This window comes from Chinchilla lanigera, unplaced genomic scaffold (assembly GCF_000276665.1).
Source record: "Chinchilla lanigera isolate Chin_1 unplaced genomic scaffold, ChiLan1.0 scaffold00034, whole genome shotgun sequence".
NCBI lineage: Eukaryota > Metazoa > Chordata > Mammalia > Rodentia > Chinchillidae > Chinchilla > Chinchilla lanigera.
Genome location: NW_004955435.1, coordinates 21,150,031 through 21,170,392, shown reverse-complemented (window position 1 = coordinate 21,170,392; position 20,362 = coordinate 21,150,031). Strand labels below are relative to the sequence as shown.

Here is a 20,362-nt window from a genome sequence, read left to right as displayed (position 1 = left end):
GTGAAAAACCATCATTTCCAAGTAGCTGGTGCATTTACCCAGTTGTTCCCCTTCCCATACATCCCTGCCCCTGCCCCCCGGGGAGATCTACAGAAAAGCCCTCCTGACGGTTACCAGCACAAAATGATGTGTACAGAGGAGTTGGTTTAGTTTAATCGGTAAATACTTTCAATTTGTGAAAGAAAATGTACACTGTTAGAAGAGAGTAATGTGGAGCCTGAAAGCAAAATCTCTGATATGATTTAGAGTACAGCAGATAAGAAGCTGGGTTCTTTTCAAAGAGTTTAGTGTAACTTTCCTAGGTCGGTATAGATTTAGAATTATTGACACAAACACCTTTTTTGAAGGCATGAAACATGCCTTTCAGGAATTACCCTTTCAGCACAGAAACATAGATCATATGGGCAACAAAATGGCCCAGCACTGACCAAAAGCAAGAACAAAGCCCGAACACAACTGGATGTTGGTGTCTTTGATTTACAGATCCAACCACGAAAAATGAGATCAAAGATAAAGCAGTCACAAAGGCTGATTCTCTTGAAAAGGTAAGGAATTATTTTCCTAAAAGTGTAGATGACAAGTCAGATGATCTGAGAAAACCGTGACCCAGATTGAGAAACATTCAAAAGAGACAGAGAGAGCGGAGGGGGAGGGAAATCAGGAGAGATGCTTAAAAGGAAAACGCTGATGCTAAAGTAGGCGCCTTCCTCAGACATTCCTAGACCAGCCTCGGCTGGAGAGCAAGGGGTTAATCTTCCTAGCCAGCTTCAGCAAAACTTCCCAGCTCTTTGCTCCGCTCTAGACAGTGTGGCTTGGCAACCTCACAAACACCTGCTGACCATACAGCCGTGTAGAACTAACGTCGTCTTGAAGTGAGTTCAGAAAACCTGCCTCTAATTGCTAACAGGACTCTGAAGAGTATAACCTAACAATAAAAATATTTAGATTATGTTGCCCATAAAAAAAGTCAAAGGCGTCCTCTTCCCGGCAGCAGCTCTCCTAAATGTTGCCATATGGACGTATACATATGCAGATTTCCCCAATTAGGTGGAGTGCTTGCTGGTTAGCTGTCAGAGCCCGAGCGGGCTTCATTCGGACTGAAACAAATTATAGCTGAAACTGTGTTTTTGTAATTTCTTAGAAACCCGGGAAGATGACGGTGGAAGCAACTTTAGAGGACATAAAGAACACACAGCAGCGTAGCCTAACGGATTGGAGTTACACTGAACATTTTAAACCAAAAGTACTGCTTCAGGTATTTACGGGCCGCGATCCTTCAGGAGATGGTCAGACAGGTCTGGAGAGTTGGACTGTGATTTACAACAGTTCACTTCTAGGTCACTCTCTCAAATGTAGTTCAGATCAATATTCACATTTACTTCAGCTATAAAATGAGTTTATTCCCAGATTGAGCTATGCATTCCCAGGATATCTCCGAAATAGTTTAAAACCCACTTGCTAAAAGGATACTTTTATAAAAATCTTAAGAAAAAATACACAAGACTGCTGCCATATTTCCTTTAAAAAGCAAGGCTGTTTTCAGAACAAAGTAAGGAAAGCAACCCCATTTTTTCCATTTTACCTATCCATCCTATTTCATTTTTATTACATCTCACATTCTCTGTGTTGATTAATAGATCAATAAGCACTGTAATAGGTAACATTTATTAAGCACTTGCCCAGTGGTACGCAGTGTCTGACGTGCATTACTTACTCACAACACCTCTGTGACGTAGAAACTAAATAACTGAAATTGCAGCACCTTGACCAAATGATCAACCTTGACCAACCTTTTTGCTCAGTAATACGGCTGCTAAGTGAAAAACAGGATATAAACCCAGGAAACCCAGCCCCAAAATGTATGATTTTAAACACTATGTAAAATAACAAGTAATACTAAAACCAACTCTTTTTGTTGTTTCCAGATTTCATGCAAGAAATGTACTCTTTTGGTTTTGTCTTAATTTGGAATTTATTTTTATCAGTTTTCTGTCACCTATTTTTGAAGTCGAAAGGTCCTACAGAGTCTTATGCAAAACACCAGCCTCTTACCTTCAATCTACCATGCTTCAGTTTCCAGAGGCAAAAATCTTCAATGCACTTATCTTTTTCTTTTATTATTTTGTTATCCTTAAACAATGGTTTAATTTAGTTTTAGTTGTAATTTTTGGCCATCATTATCAATTGACTCCCATTTGAGAATAAGCATTGCCAATGCCCATCCACCACACACACACACACACACACACCTACTTTCACACTTACACTTCTCCATTCACCACACTGTTAAGTATACCACAATTTTTTTTAAATGTTCAACACCAGAATAGGAATTTCAATTCCTAATGTTCAATTTTTATTTTTTGTTACATAAATACTATTCACAACTAAATTGTGTGGTTATGTTTCCTTCTGTTCTTACCGGAATCAGTACCTATCCTTTGTCTGTATTTATTTAGTTTGTTGTGAATTTATAGCTAACTTTTCCCTAAACTGTCTACCATGTAGTAAATCTCCTCTCAATGCATTCAAGCATGCTCTTACAGCATTATTGTCTTAATGATGGCTTGCCCAGATTCTCTAAGCTTGCTGTATGGCTCTGGTCCTTCGTCTCCCTTTGCTATTCTCCTGGTACACCCATTGCCTCTCTTTCTAGTTGGACACTGTTTCCTTCATCACCTGTCTTCTAAGTTATTCTCTTTTTGGAGAGGCTCTTCTCCTTCCACTAGCTTCCTTAATTAAGATTTATGACAAGCAAATTTTTGAGGCACTGAATATTTCAATACATCTTAATTCTACCCTTACAGTAACTGACAGCTGGGCTTTATATAAAATGCTAAGTTAAAAAGAATTTTCCTTTGAAATATTAAAGGCATTCCTCAATAGTTCTATGCCTTTCGCAGATTGCTCTTAAGGGGAAAAATATGAAATTCTGATTGCTGATCAGTTTTTTCATTATATTTTTTCTTCTCTCTGAAAGGTTTTAAGATCTCTTTGCTACAGTGTTCTGGATTCAGTTCTCTTTCTATGTATTGTTCTGGTGAGCCCAGGGCAATCTTGAAACTCCTGTTTTATTTTCTAGGAAATGTCCCAACATTTCATTGATAATCCACCCACACTATCCTTTCCATTTCCTGTCTTCTTCTTCCTGAAACTCTTTCTTTTTCTGGTGTTGAAATTCCTATCTTACACTTCCAATCCATTTTATTTTTCCTCTTGTAATTTACAACACTTTTTCATTGTTTTTTTTTTTAAAAAATACTGCTGAGTTCCCATCTAAACCTTACATTAAGTCCTCTATTTATAATTTCAAGTAATCTTTTTATGTTAATTTGCACCTTCCTAATACAATATCTTCTCTTAGATTGACGAGTATATTGAAGTCCTTTAAAGTTGTTCTCTTCCTATCCTAAATTGCCTCTTTTTGTTCGTTTCCTTTTGCTTACCTTTTTTGGGGAGGGTGTAGATTTAGATTTTTGGTCTCCATCTTTCATATCCAACATTTTCCTCTTTGCCCTTTGTTAATAACGAAACTATTAAAATATGCTGGGGAGTGCTGTGTAGGGAACATCAGTAACTGAGCTTCGTGGCTGTGTGATCTGACTGAGTGATTTCCTTGGAAACCCACCAGTGTTGATGTGCTGATTCTGTTCTCTTGGGTCATTGAGAGTTTTCAGAGGAAGAAGACATAAAATTGCCTGTAGGCTTTGGGGAGAGAGAAGGAATGGGAATGCTTCTGGCAGTCAGCATCTAGACATGTGTTGTCTAATGTCGTAGCCACGAGTCGTGTAGATTCATCAATCTCACAACCTAACTAGTCAAAACTGAGCTGTGCTGTAAGTAGGCTATACACTCTGCTGGTAGCTAGCTATGTAAGCACTATATATGCTGAATTTTAAGGACACTATGAAAAATTGACATATTCCATTAATAATTTTAATATCAATTACATGTTGAAATTATAGCATTTTTATATATTGAGCAAAATATATCATTAACATTATTTCTACCCATTTCTTTTCCCTTTTTAAGATGTGGAAAGTATAAAATTTAAAATCACACATGAAGTCCACATTTATGGCTCACACTATATTTCTACTGGATGGTACTGACTAAGACTTTTCCAAGTCCCTCTTTGGGACTCTGCTTCTCCCTCAGTGGTGCCCAGTGTTCGCCGCTCCCAGAGCCCACTGTTCACCTCCTATAGCCATCTCCCTCCTGCTGAAGTGGAGACAGAGAGCAGCCTGGCCACTCCGAGCAGTCGGGGGGTTGGCGAGAGGAACTAACCACTTCTTTAAAAGACTTAATCTTCCCATTCTCACTTCTTTCAGCTGACTACCATCCTCTCCTATTGATGACCTTCTAATTGTCAGCCTGCTTCCATTCTTGCTCTCTTCCAAGCCATGCATTACGTATCAGATATTCCATCAATTTAATCTGATCTCTACAATGATCTGTAAAATCTTAATCAAATCAGAGGTAAATTCAGTCTGTCCTGTTGTTTTTTTTTTCCCAGTATGCAATTTCCCCTCACACATGATAGGTACTCATTCTTAATGAAATAATTAAAAACTTGAAACCAACAATATTAATATACAATAAAGGACAAAAATCAATTAATAAAAAGATAGAATATGATGTGAGCATTTTCAAATGTTAACTAAGAGCAACTATACCTCTCAGCAATTCAGTGCTGTATTTCCTCACAGTCAAAGCAAATATGACAATACAAACATTGCAAAGTTCTTATTATCTAACAGAAGAAAGAGATATATTCACCATAATTAAACACAATTTGTACTCTAGATTTATAGTCTTGGAGGAATTTGCCTTCCAAAAAAAAGTTAGAACTGGACATGGTGATGCAGGCCTATAATCCCAGCCCTCTAGGAGGCAGAGACAGGAGGATCACAAGCTCAAGCCCTTGCTGCACAACTCGGTGACCTGAAAGTCATCTCAGAATAAAATTTTAAAATGGGGCTGGAGACATAGCTTAGTGTGGAAGGCCTGTGTTCATTTCCCAATATGACCAAAAAAAAAAGTTATAGATGGTGCCCTACATAGTGATGTTTTCTAATTGCAAAGGTATTTACCACATGTTTGTTTTTTGTATTGTCTCTCAAGGTACAAGTGAAAAAATTTGTGTTACCTCATAAACTAATGCATACAGGGAAATGAATTGGGAAGGCAAATATATTATTTGGATTGTGCTACCAGGGTACAAATGAAAGCAGAGTAAACATCCAAAGAATAGGAAACCAAAAGCTGCCTTTGATATTGGTATAGATTCGATTGATATCGAAAGCAAAAACAAAAACAACCCCCCCCCCCGCCCGGTTCTCCACTTCATTTTCCTATGGACAATTTCCTCATTGTTGATTGGCAGTGAGAAAGAAACAGGATCAGTGCCTGCCTATCATCCCTGTCTCTCAGTGGCTACCACTGCATTGTGTGCCAGGCTGCTGTATCTTTTAAAGAGCCAGTATTGGAAGGCAGCTCTTGGACAAGCCCCTCATCATCTCTCCATTCCAACTTATGCTGAAAAGTATGAGCTCTAGTATTTCAAAGTGGGAAAAATAACTTTAGCTGCTGTCTTCCACTTCTCAGGCAGCCAGAAGAAAACACAGACTGAGTGGTTTTTGTAACAGGAATTTATTTTCTCAGAGTTTTAGAAGGTTAGAGACTGAGACCCAGTGGCAGCACAAAAGGGTTTTGGTGAATGCTTGCTTCTTAGCTCAAAGATGACATCTTCCTGCTGAGTTAGCACATAACAGAGAGAGAGAGAGAGAGAGAGAGAGAGAGAGAGAGAGAGAGAGAGAGCACGAACTTCTTTTTATCATAGCTTTACTCCCATTATGACATCATCTAAACCTAATTAACTCCCAAAGGACCATCTCCAAATATGAGCCCACTAGGTAGCAGAGCTCTAACGTATACATCGGAACCAGGGGAAACACAACTGATCCCATGGCACTGTTTATCTGGGTGTTTAATGATGATAAAACGAGATGACCTATATCTCATTTTATAGTGACAAAGCACTAGACAAATGACTGATTTCACTATTGTCTACCAGTCTTAACGAAGAATTTTTAGCAAATACCTCTGTGCTTTCATGTGAGAGCTGCCAAAATGCACCATGAAATGCATCTTTTATCCTCTCGCTTTTGAGCAGTTTGAAAGGATCTTCTGAGAATTCCAACTTGACAAACAATGCAGAAATTAAGGAAGAATAGACGAGAGGCGGAGATACCAGCAAGAGACTGGTTTTTGGAGGGAAAAAGAATTAACAATGCAATTGCTTTGATTTTCAGGTTCTTCAAGAAGCGTATCAGCAATACCGGTGTGTAGATTCTTACTACTACACTCAAGACAATTCTTTGCTTTTAGTTTTTCATAATCCAATGAATATGCAACGTCTGCATTGTGAATATTGGAATATTGCCCTTCACTCTAATGTTGGATTCAGGTAATCAACTTAGATAGTTTAGTTAATTAGACAGTAAAGTTAGAAAGTTACTCGGGTTTTAGGTCTTTAACCCAAACTCGGTGATTTAGTTCAATGGAAACATATCTCTGACTGTAAATGAACTTGGCCATTTTTGTATGCTTACTGTATATTTGTGTCTTTCCACTTTATAAAATACATGTAGGTTATATTAAAGTCTATTAAAATTATTACTTGTTTAAAATCAGTTCATTTTTTGAACATTTCATTTACATAGTACCTAAGTATTTTCTGACTTTACTATTGACTCTCTCGCCATCTGTTCTTTGTCTTGCTTAGGAATTATTTGGAACTTGTTGCTGAATCCATTCAGGACTGGATCACAAAAGAGGAAGCTGTGTACCAGGAAGCTAAAATGGCAGAGGAAATCCTGAGGACCAAGGGTGAGACAGAACAGAAATCTGCTGGTGCCAAAAATTACTTTTCCCGCAAAGATATTTCTCTCAAAAAATCTAAAAGTAAGTAACCAGTTTAGTTAATACCTAGAATAAAGTCCAAGCTTATGGTATTACTTTAATCAAGACTGGATATTTCAACATTAAAAATTTTGTCCACAAATTCCTGTGACTCTTCTTTTTCTCTGATAGCTGCATTCCAAATATGATGAAATTGTACCTGTATGGGGTAATGGAATTTGTGTCTTATATTGACCTCACTACCTGTCAAATCTGAAAGATTTAATCCTCAGATCAAATGTTATATGTTAAGGAAATTATAAGTGTCTTTATTGGTAGGACTGGTGAATTAAGCTATCTAAATTTTGTTTGCAATATACAAAGTTAAATCATAGTTTTTAGGTCTCAATTAGACTAACTGTGGATTCTATCCATGAGATTCAATCAAGACGCTCCTTAGAACAGCAAGCGAAGGGATCCTGAGGCTACCTCATAGTAGGAATATGGAGATAAAGGGAATACATGGAAGCCTATGGCAGAGACTAGGCAGGATCTTGGACCAACGCATATCTTTTGTGGTTGTTGTTGTTGTTGTCATTGTTAATTTCCATGGCTTTAGGCCAATATGGAGAAAAGAGAAGAGGTGACAAAGAGAATAAAGTCAATTTTTAGAAGGGTACTTGGTTAGTAAAGGAAGTGGACAGTAAGCAGTTTATCTGGAAAATAAAAATAGTTCACTGTGTGCAAAAGAAATGGACTCTCGGTTAATATTCATTGTTTATGATAGCCAAAATTGAAGGTGAGTTTTCATTTAAAAAGTACACTATATCATTTCCATAATTTTTGCAGTCTCTCTTAATTACCAGAGGACTTTGTATATGTCCTCATTTTAAGGTAAAATTTAAACTAAATTGATGATGAATCATCTACCAAATTCACCAAATGGTTGTATAATCCATACCTCAGCTTCTGCCTAACGGGTGTCACTTATAGCACTAAGTACCTCAATGAAGGGATGGGATGGTTTAAGAAATAAAGTTCAGGCTGCCCTCTCACACTAGAGTCTGCACCATCCTTGCCCATGTGCAGGTGAATGGATAAGTTGGCTTCTTTTTCTTTATAATGCCATGGAACAACCCAAAAGCTTAATATATAGCTAGCTCTAGAAATCCAGAAAATGGTCGATTTGGTATTGAAATGCACCTGGTGGTTGTTGCATTCAGCTGGAGTTTGCTTAAGTCAGAAAAGGTACAAACATTCCTAGCAGAATGCCTACAATGAAAAGAGAAGGGCTTTAATACAATGGAAAAGTCGGATGTATACTGTGCGGTCCAAAGCTATTAAACTAAAATTAATTAGGTAGAAGTTTTAGGGCAACAGATTAAGTTCAGTAAAAGCTGAAACATATCAGGACACTGAGAATGGGATGCAGTGTCTCCAGGGACTGTAATAACCTCACCCAAAGTGGCTGCACTTCAGAGGTCCATTGGAGATGGCATGAAAGACCCAAGAGCTGAATGAATGGGATTTGGAATTTGACAGCCTTCAAGATCCCAACTAACTCAGAGATTTAATTCTTCTGTATCTTACGGGGAGTGCTAAGAAGTTTAATGTTCTCTGATTATAGGTAACAAAGTAGTCAACAAAATGGAAGTAACAGATCAAGAAAAGGAGAAAGAAAAAGAAAAGATCCCTTTTATTTTAGAAGGCTCTCTGAAGGTAATCCAAAGAAAACCAAAGGATACTGATTCATCACAAATACAAAATTACTTTGTGATGGAAAGTTGTGTAGAGTAAGAAGAAATGATCTTCCACGCTAAACCTACAGAAATAATTTTTAAAAAGAATTGTCCATCTACCAAACTGTATCTTTTATCAGATGATAAGTTCAAAGAATCTATGCTTTTATTTACTTTTATATAACCACAAATCAAGGCAATACCTTGTTTATAGTTGGAAAATTCTTTATTTTTTACTAACAGAGGTTTTTTTTGGTTGTATATTTTTCATTACAAAAGTAATATTTGCTTTCATAATAATTTAAAATTATGTTGGGCTATATCCTAAATTCCTTAGTTAAAAAATATTAAAGTTCTGGTATGTTCTGTGCTCATACAAGCACACTGCACAAATATGTAAAGGGGTTTGGGGTCTTTTTGTTTATGATTTAGGTTTGGTTTGGTTTGGGACTTCTGCTCCTGTGGAGTTGTGTGTCACCCTTCTGTTACCCTGTGGAGTCTGGCATTTTCCAACTCAAAAGCTCTGCAATCCCAGGGAATTAGGGGCTTTTAAGGAGGCTTCATTACGTAGGTATGATCAATTATTAACTCAGCCACCAGCTCTTCCGCCCCACCCCAAAGTTGAGGTGGGTTGTCTAAAAATGCCAAACTTCTCATTGGGCAAGATTTGACCTTTGTGCTAACCAGCTCCCTCCTTGTCCTGAAGAAATCTAAGTTGGCTATGAGTTGTTTCTTTAGTACAGAAGATGCTTCTATCATTCATGAAATTCCAAGGGATTTGAGGGTTCTGTGCCAGGATCTAGGAATGAAAACTAAGTGTGCAGTTCTTATTATATTACAATATCATAGCTTCTATTAAAATCAGTTTTGACTTCTCTGAAAAATGGCTTTATTTTGCTCCTATTCATTAAACATGTCTTTATTTATAAAATTCTTGGTTGATTACTTTTAATTTCCTGTTAGAATTCTTGAGATATTATTGTACATTCTCTTTGCTGACTTCATTTCTGTTTAAAAAAATTATCAGTCTTTTAACTTTTTTCTCCATCTGCTATGCTAATAAATGTTTAGCACTCTAGAAAAATAAAACATGTATATATATAAATACACAATTTTATTATAAATGTCACTGATATATATTTGTATAGCATACAGTTTACAAAGAATAAAAAATATTTATAGTATTCTGTACATAAATTCTAGTTACTGAATGACAGCATATATAGCACAAACTTTATAAATAGTATTAAAATGCTTAATAGTCATTGTGAATTTAATGATTTTTAAGAAATATCCATTGTTTTGAAATATTTGGGATTTAATGCTAAATTCTTGTATTCTTGGCCAACCTGCAGTTTAAAGTTGACAAGTATAATCTTAATGTGAATTTTGATTAATATTTTCAATGATGTTAGCAAGACAAAATTGAAAAAACAAAATGGCACATCTCATTCAGTCAGCAATGACATGAAGAACTTCTGGGCTGAATCAAGTAATGGCTTTTAAGAACTGGATGAATACTGCCACAGTTTTTGTGCTCATTATAGTGTAACAGCTACAAACATAACACACTCTTAAATTGAATCTGTGTTATTAACATTCTCTCCATCATTTTCTTTGCTGTAGACAATCAACAAATAACCAATAAATTCTGATTTGTATACTTACTGATATCTGTAGTATAAACACTGCCATGGTGGCAGCTTTCAAACCATTGTAACATCCTAGAACTCTGGGCTGGGTGCAATGTGTACAAGTATTACCCAATGGAGGGTCTCCTGAGACTTCTTTCCAGGCTCTTGGTGTCGTGAACAAAGAATTGGACACAATACACAGAAGAACCTGTGAAAGTGGGCATTTGTCGAAGGTAGAAAATAAGTTTGCTCTGCAGAGAGAGAGTCAGTCAGTGAAAAGGCTCACGGGGGCTTCAGTATAAGGGACAGGAGTCTTTTATTTTGGTTAAGATTCCAAGTCCTCCTGGAAGGCCATCCTAGGTGTGTTTGAAAGCTTGTGCTGAGTTGTGTCCTCTGCATTAACTGCACATGTCCTTAACAACTGTTACAATTCTGTCCATGAGACCCAGCCCTCATGGATGAGCAGATAATGAGTTTGTCCGTGGACAGACATTACTTTCAAACACTCTGAGGTGTTTCTGCACCTGCCCTTGAGTTGAGGATTTCCCCAAGAACTTATTTATAGGATACAATTTTGACTGTAGCTATGACTTGGGCAGTCAGAGAGTTAAGTCCCTGGGCAGGCCCAGGAGGCTAAGGACTGATGGGGAAGCCTTTAGCCAGTGATTGATAGGAAGGCATGCTCTACCATGCTAACTACCATTCTAGCTACACATCAGTGCATGGTGCCATGCTTCTACAATATTGATAACTTTCATGCAAATAACCTCAAGACCACAGATAGCAATGAAATACAGGAAAGAGGTTCTATAAAAAATAATGAAATGTAACAAAGCAATTATGAGCTGGTGAATTTGGAGTATTTATTGCCTCTGTTTTAAATATTTTATTTAACTGTGTATTCATATGATTTATTTTGTGATGGTAGTTGTGGTGATCAACTGACTCATAAAATCCTTAAACATTGAAAAATAAACTATTTTAAGTCAGGTGTAGCCACCACCGCTGTGTCTTGCTTTTGATTCACTGACCTTCCGGAATGTTGGGATTAATGTCTTTCATCAGCTTTGGAAGTGTGTTGGGCACTATCTTCTCAGACACTACCTTTTCAGAAGTTCTACCTCATTTCCAAAAACACCATAAAAGACCACCTCATCACTGTAGATACTCCCTTCTTTCTTACTTCTATTTTTAATACCCCTTTTTTATTCATTTAAACACATTAAAACTTATTTCACATTATTTTTTTACATTCTTTTATTTCATTATTCCAATATCAATGTTCTTTGCAGACATACTTTCGCACTTTATTTCTTCTGATCTTTCTCATAACGGCTTAGCTCGTCATGTCTTCTGACTGTAATGTGTGAGATCATATCAAGTGATGACTTTTTTTAAATAAAATTTTAAAGCAATGAGCATTTTAGCCAGAAGTCTGTGTGGGGTCAGGCTTGAGGCCAAGAGTTCTTGGAGAAGACACCCCTCCCTCCCCCACTGCTTAGTCCCAGAACCAAGGAAGCAAGCTAGAATTCTCAGTCTTCTATGGAGGAAGATTTGTCTCTAGTTCACCCAAGGAAGGTGGCTTTTTTTAATGCCAGCTTTCTTCAGAGGCCTCTGATCTGTTCTCCCAAGTTTTGTCTCTAATCTTCATGAGCCATTAAAATAAGATTTAGACTGTTAGGGATGGTAAAATCTTATCTTTAGTGCTCACGGACTACAGATATCTCTTGGGATAAGTGCTTTACGTGCTTTTGCATATCTTTGTCTTTTCTGCCAGTTCAATTATGCATTACAATGATTATGTTTTTTAAAAAACATTTATCCTTTTTTTTTTTTCAACTTTGTGCCAGGAATGTTTCTCAGAATAACTACTCTTCCATATTGCTGATAAACTAACTTTAGGACTAAAACTAAGGATAAATTACATCTGAAAAAAGATAAGAGACAGGGAAAAGCCTGCAGTCCAGACTAAAGATAAAAAAAAGCTTGAATTAAGGAAATTACTACAGAGCATGAGCGAGGAAGCTGAACTGAAGAGGGATCTCTGACAGGATTTACTATAGAGAGGCTGGGTGGGAGCGGGAACCGGGTCTATCTCCCAGCTTCCTAGCTCAGTGTTTTGATTTGTTAGAATTACCACTTACAAAACTCATGTCAAAAATTTTCCAAAATGGACCTAAATGGAATGCATATTTAATTTTTTTCAAAAATTTGATTACATTTTTAAATTGTATTTATAGGCATGGAAAGAAGAACAAGAACGGTTAGCAGAAGAAGAACGTTTACGGGAAGAAAAGAAAGCAGAAAAAAAGAGTAAAGATGCTAGTAAAAAGAAAGGCCAGGATAAAGTAGAGAAAGATAGTAAACCTTTAAAAAAAAAATCTATTTCTAAGGAGAAAGCTAAAGAAGAACAAGTAATAATGCCAGAAGCATCAAACGAGGTCCTGCAGCAACCAGAACCTGAGAGAGAGTACCTAGTAAGATCAATGTCTATTTGGGTTACTTCTACTTCAGGCAAACCAAGTTTCTTCCAGTTTTCATGAGCTCAAACCTGTATTTCACCTTCTTATAGCAAATCTTTCTTTGTAGCAAATCACCAAAATTGAAACATTCTCAGGTCAGTTTTTCTTGATTGTCATGAAACCTTGTTACTTAAGAGTGGAAATTTGGCCAGGTATGGTGGCACACTCCTGTAATCACAGTACTTGGGATTCTGAGGCAGGAAAACTGCCATGAGTTCAAGGCTAGCCTGGGCTACATAGAGAGTTCAAGGCTGCCTAAACTGCATAGCAAGATCCTGTCTCAAAATAAAAAATGAATGGAAATTTGACACAAAAACAATCATTTAGGTATGTGAAAATAGCATGGTAATAGATCAATGCAAAGGTTGGCTTTGTCTAAAATAACAGACTTGCTAAGCACATTTGGTTGCCACTCATGGCACCCATGTTTCTGGTTTGTATACTTTTATAAGACTTTCTCTTTGTTAAGTAATCCTTCAAGTAGCTATTTATGAGGAAAACCTAGTGAGAAAAAAATAGAAAGAAATGTAACAGTGTCTGTCCTTTGTAACTGCTATTCTAAACCACTGGTTCTCAGATTTTAGCACATACATATATGAGAATCACCTGCAGCTCTGGTAGTAACGTTTAGTAATGCGTGTCTTTCATATGACCTCTGAAAGAATTAAATGTCAATATTCTGCAAAATATCAGTTCATTTTAAACAGAAAGTTAGCTAATGAATGATAATTTGATTTCTTCTCATATTGCTGTGATAATAGTACAGTTTGACATGGACTAAATTGTGAAGATGTGCCAATAAATTTAAAACCATAGACCTCTTTCAAGTCTGCTTGTCATTGTAACACCACAGAAATTTCTAAAGATTATATGGACTCTGGCTTTTAAGCCTACAAAGTAATAACATTATTTAGCAGAAATTTAGTTTATGGCAACTTTAGTTGGGTAGCACTGATAAGCTGATTTTTATCACGTGGAGTTCCACACTCAAAGCATGATGTTGTTTCTTCTAGTTTCGAGGATACAATATGGGAGACACACCTATCCAAATCTCAGGGGCAAATTACTATCTGTATCCTTCTGATGGAGGGCAGGTTGAAGTAGAAAAGACAACATTTGAAAAAGGTACGTGTTAAAAGCAACTGGCTAATGGTGTGAAAGATGTTAATGCAAATCGGATAATCATGAGACTGTGTGACAGATAAAACTATTGATGTACCCACTGCAATTCACGTATGCACCACATTTGGCATTTTCAGACTTCATAGTCTGCTATTTTAATTGCCTCTGCAAGGCATAGGCCAGCCCAGAGTTATGCTTGGACATACTGATATGACCATCCCAATTATTAAAAAATTCCTGTATGATTGGTAAGTAGTACATTAGTAACTGCAATAAGCAAATATGTGATGAATAATATTAATTTCAACACACTGTTATCTCATAATGTAAGTTTGCAATATTTTTCTGGTTTGGACTCTGGAGCACAGAGCTTGGGGGCCTGTTGCTGCTATTTTCACTCTATTTAAGATCTACATAAGCATGCAGTGTGCAGGATTTCACATGGCTTGGAGTAAGTACAGTATTTTCATACTAAATTTACCAATTTGAAAGCCCCCCAAAGTTAAAAATAAAAGGTTGGACTTTTAAAAAGAGATTAAAAAAACAGTTGAATAAAAAATAGATAAGAGTTGAAAGAATGAATTATTAGAAAAATTACTATAATAATAATAACTGATATCAGTAACAATAAAATTATTTTTATAAGTTGCAAAACCCTCTCACATTACCTCATTTGATGAATCATAAAGTTGATTATAGCACACGTGGCCTCAGCCAATTTGTCTTGGTTTGATGAGTGACTAGAAGACCTCAAGCATCTGCTCCATCCATGCTCCTTAAGACAGCCTTCATTTATGCCGACATCCCCGGGTGTGCCACGCCCTGGTCTGAATTCTGTGCTTCACTGTGTGACCACCTAGTAAAGGGGCTCCTGTGGCATCTTAATCGTACCATCTTATTCTATGGCTCTTCCTTAGGCCCAACGTTTATCAAAGTGAAAGTGAAAAAGGACAAGCATAATTTTATAATTCACCTGAAAGACCCAAAGAGTTTGGTGAAAAAGCAAAACAAAGAAGAAATTTGTTCTTCAGAAGAGAAAGATGAGAAACAAAATAGGGAAGCAGGTAAGCAGCTGCATCTTTGTGGTTAATACGTGGGCAATGTGTCAAGCCCATCCCCCGACAGAAACACATGAGCCTCCCTTGTGCTTACAATTTGTTCAGATAATATAGTCACCAGACAGGGCCAGGGAAGGTCTCCCCAGAGAAGAACTGGAGACCTCAACTCACCCGACCATAGAATAGGTTCACTGGCTTCTATCACAGAAGAGGATCTCAGGATGCATCAGTCAGAGGCACAGACAGATTTATTTGGTACAGTTAAAAAACTACATACACAGAGAAAACAGTTTGTGAGTCCTCAAAAAGGAGAGCCTTCAAGTTTCATGGTGTCTAATTAATAGATATCTACTTGTACCTCTCATTTCCTAGCAGGTAAAGAACTTTATGTTCTGGAGCTGGGGTATGTATAAGTTTTAGGGTTGCCCTCAAGACGGATAATCTCAAATGTGTATTCCTAGTGTCTGTCAGATTACCTGTCTCTGGGCAGTGTCTCTGAAGTTTAGAGAATCAATACGGTGCTATTTCCTTGAGAATCGATATGGTGGAAGAGTATGGAATTTCAGAATCTACAATATCAGAAGAGCAGACCTCATTTACAGGGAAGGGCATGGGCTCAGTTGAGGCAGAAGGCACAGGGCCAGTTTGTAAGTTTGGCTTTTAGGGATTTTGAAGTGAGTTTTATCAAAGGGGAGAAGGCATTGCAACCTTGGCTACCTTTGTATCTTGAGGTTTCAGTTTTCTTAACTATGATTATAAAATATTGCTTTCCTTTGTCTTTGCCTTATTTCTCCTACTTCACATCAGAATCTGAGGTATTTTGCCACTCTACTTATATGCATTTCCCTAGTGTAGTGTAAAAATGCACTACATACATAATTCGTCTCAACTGGGCTGGTGATCAGGTTCTGTTGCTTCTGGGCAGCCAGCTCTGGATCCAATTGCCACACCGGTCTAGCCAGGCCAGCTACATTAAGCAGCAGCACTTAGTTTGTAAGGTGTATTCTATCCTTAATTTTGGTTTATTCACTTGCACTGAGCACAGCCTCTGGGACCCAGGGTCCTCATTAATTGGTTCCTACTGAAATCTACTTGCTTGTCAGTATTCATTTCAGTGATGTCTTTCTCCCTATCAGTTAGTTCTCTCTGAAGCACAAATTTCTTAGGTTTTCAAGAATAAGAGAAAAACATAAATTTGGCCATGAAAGTCATTACCTGTTTAAAGGTGAGAGGTGGGAGGAGATCCCTGTCAACATTATGAAACTTCGCCCGGCCTCGTCGTTCCCCGGAAGGAGGGCTTCCAGCGCACAGGGAGCCGCGGGTGGGGAGCGCCAGTCTTCCAGCTGGCTAGCTTCCTGCCTGGTGGCTCCAGGAGGGTGGGCCCCCAGTGCACGGGGAGCCTCGGGTGGGGAGCACCAGTCTTCCGGCTGGCTAGCTTCCTGCCTGGTGGCTCCCGGAGGGTGGGCCCCCAGTGCACAGGGAGCCTCGGGTGGGGAGCGCCGGTCTTGGGACCGGCGACTCACTCCCGGCCTCATCGTTCCCCAGAAGGAGGGCTTCCGGTGCACAGGGAGCCTTGGGTGGGGAGCGCCAGTCTTCTGGCTGGCTAGCTTCCTGCCTGGTGGCTCCAGGAGGGTGGGCCCCCAGTGCATGGGGAGCCATGTGGTGGCGAGCGCTGTTGCGCACCAGCCCTTAGGCCGGCCACCGCAGCTCAGTTGAGATCTATCATGACACAGAGAAACAGTGACACAATTGGCCCACCATGCACCGACTACAGTTGCCCACCCACGGATGTGTGTGAATCATTCAAACTTTGAACAACCCTGGGAATACATGCCATACAACGGGCCACTCTTGCTCCTGCCATTGGGAATCAGAAAGGTCCAGAGCCAGCGGAGGAGCAGCTGCTGAACAAGGACTCAGAGAACATGAGAATGCAGACTAAGCCCACAGAGTCAGAGGTCCAGTGGACTGGGATCACGAGAGCCACTCGCAAGCTGTAAACCAGGAGGACCTTGCACAATACCTGCAGAGACTCATTGGAAGCCATTCTTCCCCTGACAGTACAGGATGTGGTGGAGCTCCGGAGAAGTCTGCAGCAGGATTCCTGCTGCCTGTGCTGACAGTTGGGGAGAGGACACTAACTGGTTGTGGGGTCCCAAAGCAATGGGAAGCTGGAGAGAAAAAGCTACAAAGAACGGCTTTCACCCCAGATAGCTCACTTGAGATGTTAGTAAGAATTGCCTCCTCAGTATTCTATAGCCATGATGAGGAGGAGGCCAAGGAGAGAAAACAAAGAGACCGAGAAAAAGCAGCTGCTTTTGCTGCACCACTAAGAGAAACAGATCCCAGGTCTGATTCCCGGGGCTCCAAGAAGAACTCGACAACTGCATTCATCTGCTACCACTGTTAAAAGCCAGGCCACCTCAAGAGGAACTGCCCTAAGAGGCCCCATGGGCCATGCCCTGGATGCAAAGGAGACCACTGGAGATCGGTCTGCCCTCTGAGGTGGAGGCCCCAGAGCTCAGACCCATGCTACCAGTTACTCCAACAGGAATGAGAGAGCTTGGGGCATGGTCTGCCTTCTCCCTCTGGCCAGACTGTCATCTCCATCGAGGAGTCCTGGGTAATCATGACTATGGAGGAACAAGAAAACAGCCTGTTGCTAGACACAGGTGCAAGTCTCTCGGTCCTTCTTTTCAATCCTGGCCTTCCTTCCAGCCATCATACCTCAGTGAAAGGAGTCACTGGTGAGGAGGTAATATGCTATTTTTGACAACCCTTAGGCTGTAACTACTTATTAGATCCTTCTTGCATATCTCTGTCTTCCTGAGAAACCACTTTGAAGATACCACCATGTATTACAGCAGCCACTGATATTTTCCTACTAATCTATCCATAACTGTGTAAAGTTTGTAATGTTCCTATCCTATTTCATAAATGGATGTATGTTTATTATGTGTTTCCTACAACAACCATTGAGAATAGTTAATGATTTTTCAATAGGTCACTCATGTATAGCTCTATTTATTTTCTTTAGAAGCCACTTTGAAGATACCAAAGTATAGCACAACAACTCTTGATAATCTCCTACCTCTTTTGTCTCTAACGCACCATTATTTGTCTATTTGTTTTCCTGAGAAACTATTTTGTATATAATAATATGTAAAACGATAACCATTGATAAGTTCCTACCATTTTGTCTGTAATATGCTAAGTCTCCCCTATTATTATGTCATCCTAGTTTTACTCTTTAAAATAAAAAAAAATTAAATTTAATTTAAAAATTAAAAAATTTTAAAAAAAACATTATGAAACTTCCTGATAGCACCACTGAAAATCTCCAGACAACACCACTGCTTCCCATCTAAAGTTGAATGACTTATGCATACAAAAGGACATAACTGATCATTAAAATACTTTCAAGTCCAGTTAGTGATGGGATCAATACCTAAATTTTGCTTGTAAGTTTAGTTACAGTGCTATTATCCAAGCACAGTGTTTGACAAGTATGAATGTACGCAATAACTTAGCACATAACAATTTCAATCATGTTTCTTTGTTATAGCTGATATATATTATATATCAATATTACATATGATTTTTATAAAATTTTTAAAATATAGAAATATTTAAAGATGATAACAGATCAGTAAGATATGGTGATGCACACCAGAAATACTAGCACTTGGGAGACTGAGGCTGGAGGATCAAGAGTTAGAGGCCACCTCTGGCAACTCAGTGACTTCAAGGCCGGCTTGGAACATAGTGAGACCCTGTCCCAAACGCTGAAAAAAGAAAGAGAACAATTGTTTGTAAATCTACCACCTTGGTGGTAACAACTATTCATAGTTTGAAACAAGATTTTTTAATAATTTAATAATATTTCACTGATACATATATCATAATGTACTAATTATTTTCATGTTTTTACATATTTAAGTGGTTTCTACTAAAATAAATGTTTTAGACATATAATAATTTATTGGGGGGGGTACCGGGAATTGAGCTCTGGAACTTGTGCTTGCCAGGCAGGTCTTGGTTTTGGTTTTTCTCCGGTACCGGGAACCGAACTCACGACCTTGCGCTTGCGAGGCAGGCGCTTTTGCCGCTGAGCTAAATCCCCAGCCCCACCAGGCAGGTCTTTGTGCTACTGAGCTATAACCCTAGCCCTACACATAATAATTTAATCATTTCCTTTCTGCATGTTAAATAATATCCAACTTTAGCTCTAATATAAACATTTTAGTCTGAGATTATAGTATTTATTTCAACTTTAATTTTCTCTACAATCTAGTTATACCAACCTTGCATTGTCATCCTTTCCTCATTTCCTATTGTATTAGCTTATAATTTCTGGATTAGAATTATTTTCTTCACTTTTAAATTGCATTACTTGTTCTTTCTTATGCAAAAATGTAAATAATATTTCATAACAAAATAATAGAATAATAATAGTTAATATATTGAGTATTGTTATACTTACAGGAGTTACTCTGAGTAAAAGATATGGGCATAAAAAATTCTCCAAAATATATTAGCAGAAATCTTTCCTTTCAATGAACTAAGAGAAAGTATTAGTACACCTGTCTTGTATTTTTTTTCCTTTTCCATTCCTTCCTTTCTCCTTTCCCCAATCATAGTTCCTTTTCCCTTTTGAACAGTTTCTTCCCATTTCACAATATGTATTATACATTATTTGCTCTTTCAGTTTCTCACATCAGGGAGACAGTATGATGTTTACACATGTGAGTCTGATTTATTTTACTTATAAGTATGATCTCTAGTTGCATCCATTTATCTACAAAATTCTCATTTATCCTTCTTTATGGCTTAGTATTTCACTATATAAAAAGACCATTTTTTATGCATTTCTCAGTTGATGGGCATTTGGGTTGTTTCCAAGTTGTAACTATTTCAAATTACACTGCTTTAAACATGGGTGCACATATATTGCTGTGGCATGATGTTTTTAATTCTACCGGGAAGATACCAATGAGGGGAATAGCTGAGTTAAATGGGACCTCTAATCCTAGCTTTTTGAGGAATCTCCAGACTGATTTCACTGTTGAATATATTTAATATATTGAGTATCAATCATTTCCTTAAATGTATTGCTCCTAAAAACAGTACTCACTCACAATACTCAAAATACTGCAATACTTAGTATTGTTCCTAAAAACAATACTCAATATATAACTATATTCAACCACTATAGTGGTTGTCCCAGTCTGCACTCCCACCAACAGTGAAGAAAATAATCAAAGACATGCTGGGATATAGCTCAGTGAGAAGTCCCTGAGCTCAATCCTTAGTATGGAAAAAGACAGAGAGAGAGAGAGAGAGAGAGAGAGAGAGAGAGAGAGAGAGAGAGAGAGAGAGAGAGA

At 38.1% G+C, this 20,362-nt stretch overlaps 1 protein-coding gene across 8 annotated transcripts in view; it reads left to right on the top strand.

Moving 5' to 3' along the window:
- Spag17 (sperm associated antigen 17) overlaps positions 1 to 20,362 on the top strand; it is a 218,993-nt gene that overhangs the window by 111,605 nt on the left and 87,026 nt on the right. For all 8 annotated transcript variants that reach the window (XR_001234871.1, XM_013516486.1, XM_013516484.1 and 5 more), the window contains 8 exons: positions 484 to 545; positions 1,142 to 1,255; positions 6,315 to 6,469; positions 6,788 to 6,966; positions 8,531 to 8,622; positions 12,517 to 12,753; positions 13,812 to 13,923; positions 14,838 to 14,984. Coding sequence is in view for 7 of the 8 variants with exons in the window: in XM_013516486.1 (XP_013371940.1) it covers positions 484 to 545; positions 1,142 to 1,255; positions 6,315 to 6,469; positions 6,788 to 6,966; positions 8,531 to 8,622; positions 12,517 to 12,753; positions 13,812 to 13,923; positions 14,838 to 14,984 (1,098 nt within the window). In the remaining variant the exon portion in view is untranslated. The remainder of the gene's footprint in view (positions 1 to 483; positions 546 to 1,141; positions 1,256 to 6,314; positions 6,470 to 6,787; positions 6,967 to 8,530; positions 8,623 to 12,516; positions 12,754 to 13,811; positions 13,924 to 14,837; positions 14,985 to 20,362) is intronic.